Source organism: Poromitra crassiceps (genome assembly GCF_964638095.1).
Source record: "Poromitra crassiceps genome assembly, chromosome: 11".
Lineage (NCBI taxonomy): Eukaryota > Metazoa > Chordata > Actinopteri > Beryciformes > Melamphaidae > Poromitra > Poromitra crassiceps.
Window position 1 is genome coordinate 34,690,227 of NC_139643.1, and position 5,789 is coordinate 34,696,015.

At 45.1% G+C, this 5,789-nt stretch overlaps 1 protein-coding gene across 1 annotated transcript in view; it reads right to left on the reverse strand.

Annotated features, from left to right (window-relative positions):
• Nucleotides 1-408: 408 nt before the first annotated feature.
• The window catches only part of cpne4b (copine IVb), a gene marked incomplete at both ends in the record, with an annotated part of 28,773 nt that continues 23,392 nt past the window's right edge, over nucleotides 409-5,789 (reverse strand). Inside the window, one exon of the mRNA XM_083646892.1 lies at nucleotides 409-540. Coding sequence (XP_083503018.1) covers nucleotides 409-540 — 132 coding nt within the window. The remainder of the gene's footprint in view (nucleotides 541-5,789) is intronic.

The window sequence follows — 5,789 nt, forward strand, 5'->3', positions numbered from 1 at the left end:
TGCTTATTCACAGACATTTTGGTCTATTTACTTGCTCGTTATCTAAATAAGGTAGGAGTGTCATCTCTTTGGGTGGGCTATGGTTTGAGTTTGCATGCTGGTTCAAAAGACTGCTCTTATTTCTATAAACATATCTCAGATATAGATAGTAATACTTTCCCAGGTGATGCCATTGTGGCCAGACATGCAATAGTCATCAATAGAATAGTTAGAAATCACCAGGACGAGCTAATTCTCTGAGCTAGGCTACTGTATGTATGACAGGTATGGGATGAGTGTGTACTGTATGTGGTGGTGTGTCTGTGTATGTGCTTTTGCGTGTGTATAATTCATGTGGTAGTACATACATACCGTATACGTACTGTATGTACATGTGTGTGCATGTATATGTGTGTGTTTAGTCCATTGTCAGGGGCTGAAGGTCCTTGAAGACTCGTAGTCAGACATGCACTTGGGTTTGATGCCTTTAGCGTTGTAGTAATCCACCACCTGGTTAGGAACCTCCGCCAAAACACTCTTCGCCAGGGCAGCCGGGGATGCCTGGGAACACCGGGAGAGAGAGGTCACAGCACGCACGCACGCACGCAGACACGCACACACACACACATTGATATACATAATGCCAAAAATGACTGTTGAGCATGTAGTTTTGTGTGTGTGTGTGTGTGTGTGTGTGTGTGTGCGCGCGCCCGTGTGCATGTGTGTGTGTGTGTGTGTGTGTGTGTGTGTGTGTGTGTGTGCGTGCGTGCATGTGTGTGTGTGTATGTGTTTGCACATATAAAAAAAAACAAATACAGATACAAAGAGAAGAGAACAACAAAAACAAAACATATGCCGGTAGAGACAGGAAACCCTGACTGGGCTTATTTGGGATCTCTACGTGAGAAATCAGAACCAATAATAATCCTTACAAAGCAAAGCATACAACAAAACAAGAGAAAAGAAACAAGCAAACAATAAATAACAAAACAAGAGAAAAGAAACAAGCAAACAATAAATAAGAAAAGGAAAAGCAACAGTAAAAACAAGAAAAGAACAAAAAGTAGAAGGTTTGGAAAAGTAGACAGTTAAAGGGGCAGTGTGAGGTGTATGTGTGATCTATGTGGGCTATGTGGGACTCATCAGGGAGATTTTGAGTTTGGATTTGAAGGAGTTAAGAGATTGTGCTTGTTTGGCGATATTGATATGCGTGTTCCATAGTAGAGCACCTCTGTAGCCTATTGAAAAGAGGAGCTGATGGTTCATATCATATCTGTTAGAGAATGTAGCCAACCTAACTCTTTTTTGTATGATGTTGAATTCTGTGAAGATTGGAGATCATATGTGCTTGCCCATATGATATTTCCATAAATGAGGTATGGGTCAATCAAAGTGTAGTAAAGGATTAAGAGACATGATTGATTAACCAACCTGGAGATTTTTCTGATGATAACAGCTGACTTCATCATCAATCAGAATTCAGAGGAATTTAGTAGATGAGACCTGGGTTCAAAACTATGTAATGGCAGGTGCTCAAATAACAACCACCCTTTTCCCCCTAATACTCATACTTGGTTTCACAGCTGCTCCCCGAAAATAGCACAAAATATTATGTCAATGAGATCCTGTGTAAAACATTCATGAAAGCACGCTCTAATATGTATTTATGTATCAAAAGTACATGATGTATGCAAAGCATTGAGCGCTACAAGCTCAACTAAAATGCCAAGCAGTCCAGTTGTGCTTATCCCTGCGTCCTATAAAAATACCAGTGGAACACTGTGACTGTTGTCTTGTAAATCCAATTTTGCCTGTGAGAATTCTCCGACCTTTTCGTCTCATGAAAGCCTTCCTAAACCTAATGGATCATGTCAAAAATGCGCCGACATCAAGCTGGAAACAAGGCTGCTTTTCTTAGTACTTGACAAGCGGACATTTTAAAGATACAAGGTTTTCAACCGACACCAGCTTAGACACTTCGTCAATTTTATGAGCTGATCACGTTTTATAAGCTGCATGTTTTTCATCAGAGAAGGATTCATCGTAAGTAGTGGAATAATTTCTTCAAATGTGGTGGAATAGAGGTAACCTGACGCTGCCAGATGGACGGTTTAGCTCCACATTACGTTTCACTAAACCAGTCGATCTGGGAATGCAGTAACCTGACCCGCTGACGGAGGCGGGCACTTTTTCCAAGCTACTTGGCAGGTGATTGGATGACCCATCTGTCTATCAACGCTGGTGCGTGTTAACTTCAACCAATCAGATCGCCATGCCTCTGACGTCACGTTTGCGACCGGAGGAAGGTGCCTGTGCCTGATCTCCGTGGTATTCATTTATTGAGTCCTCACCGTCTTCATCATCGTAAAGTCGCCTTCGAAGCATGACGTTAGATTATAACGAACTAGTTGTGTGGCTTAGCCTTCCCAAATGTTGAGGGTCGTTTTTTAGAATTTAATACATAGAATTGGGAACGTTACATTCAATTTCATTCAGAATGCCTGTCACTTGCCATGTTGACGAGTGAAAAGAACTACAAAGACCATGTACCCACTACTTGCCCAGATGAGCCTAAGCCCGCCTAAGGCTGCCGCTGATTCGTCGAGCCGGCCATGGTTCGGCCAATCATCTTAACTGCCTGTGCATGACAAGATGGATTACGTCGAGAGAATCTCTTTTGATCTCGCGAGGTTATCCATCTTGCAAGCAAGGTTAGAATAGAGGTAGCCTGGTAAAAAACCATCCTGATTTAACGTACGTGACCTCTCATTCTGTTTCGCTCTTCTCGTCGATTTCCTGAAATTACAACGTAAACGGGCCAATCAGTGACTGCGTCATAGTTGATGACTGGCAAAACAGTAGTGGCATCTCCCGAAGCAACGTGCACTAACGTTAACGTTAGTATAGTGAACACAGCCGTAGAGTAAGTGCAGTTATTGCACAATATATAGAGTCAATAACAACAATTAAACAAGATAAGATTATGCACCAGCGGAGTTTCTCTGTGGAAAAGGCATTTTCGCCGTTCTTCCAATTGGATTTGGATTTGGCAACGCTGATTGGCTGAAGGAGTTGTCTGCCAAGACAAGTACTCCCGCCCACTGAAATGGCTGTGGGCGGCTGGGAGTCCAGACTGATGCGTAGAGCCAAACAGAATGTGAGCTCACGCTATCAGGATGGATTTACCAGGCTAAAGTGGAAACATTGGAGTAAAGCACAAGTGCCTCCAAACTGTATTCAAGTGGAGCACTAAAAAACCCACTTCATGCACTTTATGCCTGTACACACACACACACACACACACACACACACACACACACACACACACACACACACACACACACACACACACAAGAACACACACAAACACACTTGTGGGCAAGCACATAGGCCAGCCGCTCGCTCGCTCGCATGCACACAGACACATGCTCGCTCGCCCACTGCACACACTTCCGAATCCTCAAAGTCTCACTCCGTCTCGCACAATTCCCTGAGACAACTGAGACAATTCACCGCTAAAGTGCACTCACCCCTGACCCCCCCCCCCCTCTCATTTCCATCCACCCTCTCCTTCTCTCCTACAGTATCTACCTGTTATTAGTCTAACCTGTTATCCTCCACTCTGTCTGTCACACAGAGCTTTGTCCTGTTAATCCCTGCTGAAAAGGAACGACAGAGCAGAAAATCACCTCTTCACCTCTGTCACACACTCCCTCTCTCCCTTTTGTCTTTAGCTGCCGTCGCCGTCCCCCCCTCCTACCCCTCTCCCCCTTCTTTCTCGTCTCCTTTCTTCCAAACTTGCTCTCTCTCTCCGTCTCGCTCTCTCTCTCTCTCTCTCTCTTGCTCTCTCTCTCCCCCTCCATCTCTCCCCCCTTCTGTTTAGCTGGGATGTAATTGGTTGATTTCCCAACCTGTCACAGACCAAACTCACCATAACAGACCCAGCCAAACACAGCCTGTCAAAGTCAGGCACAATTACTGTCCCCAGAGATACATGCACACGCACATGCACGTATACACACACACTCACACTCACACACACACGCACACGCACACACACACGCGCACACGCACACGCGCACGCGCACACACACACACACACACACACACACACACACACACACCCACACACACAGACACAGACACAGACACAGACACACACACACACACACACACACACACACACACACACACACACACACACACAAACAGGCTTTAACCAGAGAAGATGGCTAATGTGTTTTGACTAGCGCACCAATACACCCACATAGGCTACACTTATTTCCCTGCCCTGACACCCCCCCCCCCCCCCCCCCCCCCACACACACACACACACACACACACACACACACCAAATCATCCACATATAACACCTAAACATTGATCCCTTCCTTGTTTTTTAAGTTGTTTTTCGGCTCAGAAGAGGTTCTCAAGTAAACCTTGTGCTTTCCCCTACAGTAGTGCGAGTAGCTGTGCTACAGTAGCTATGCAGTGTGAGTAGCTGTGCTACAGTAGCTATGCAGTGTGAGTAGCTGTGCTACAGTAGCTATGCAGTGCGAGTAGCTGTGCTACAGTAGCTATGCAGTGTGAGTAGCTGTGCTACAGTAGCTATGCAGTGCGAGTAGCTGTGCTACAGTAGCTATGCAGTGTGAGTAGCTGTGGAGAGGTGGACATAAACAACGTAGAAAGAAACTCGCAAAACGATGAAAACATTACATTCTGTAATAGAGTACCGTAGGCCTGCCTAAGACCCGGATGTTAGCCCTTTCGGTTCAAAGTCAATGGGATTTTTGTATGGGGATTTTGGTTAAATGCCTGAAATGAGGACAATGAGGACCGCTTTTATGATTTTCTAAGCGTAAATGTGATTAAAAAAATCACATTAAATCACGATTTTCAGAAAATGCTTAAAAAATCATAAAAGTGGTGTTGATTTGTGAAGATTATCTTGCTGAACACAAAGTTCACACTTTCATAAACTTTTGTTAAAGGATGGCTTTACCGATAATCAACCCACTTTGTATCTATATAATCTTGGTAATATAAGCACATGGGCAGTGTTTACCTTACCTTTAATCACAAGAGACCAATGTATCCACCTGAATCTAACCGTTACATTCAGGTGGATACATTGGTCTCTTGTGATTGGTTAGGGAAAGGATACATTGGTCTCTTGTGATTGGTTAGGGATAATCGAATCCCCCTCCCCTATGGAAATCGGTTAGAGTGGAGTCAGACTGAAGAAGGACATGAAGTGTAACAAGTTGACAATTCAGTCTGATATCAGGCTATAATAATAATAATAATAATAGATGGGACTTATATAGCGCTTTTCCAGGGCTCAAAGACGCTTTACAATAGGCTAAACAAAACTAAACACTGAGGGGGGCGGGGGGAGACGTTAGTGAACATATAACGACAGAGATTTACACTAAACACTGAGTACTATGTGGGGGGGGGGGCGATAGTGGTGGGACAAGACAGTAGACAGAGACAGCACACTAGCAAGGATAGGGGGAGGGAGCAGAGGGACTAAGGGAAGGCGGTGGAAAAGAGATGGGTTTTGAGGCGGGAGTGGAAGACTGTGAGGGACTCTGATGTTCTGATGTCTTGGGGGAGGGCGTTCCAGAGTCTGGGAGCTGCCCGAGAGAAAGCTCTGTCCCCAAAGCTGCGGAGTTTGGACTTGGGGGTGGAAAGGAGGTCGGCTGAGGAGGATCTGAGGGACCGGGAGGGTTGGTAGGGGGAGAGGAGATCTGTGAGGTAAGGGGGGGCCAGTTTATGAAGGGCTTTGTAAGTGATGACCAGGATTT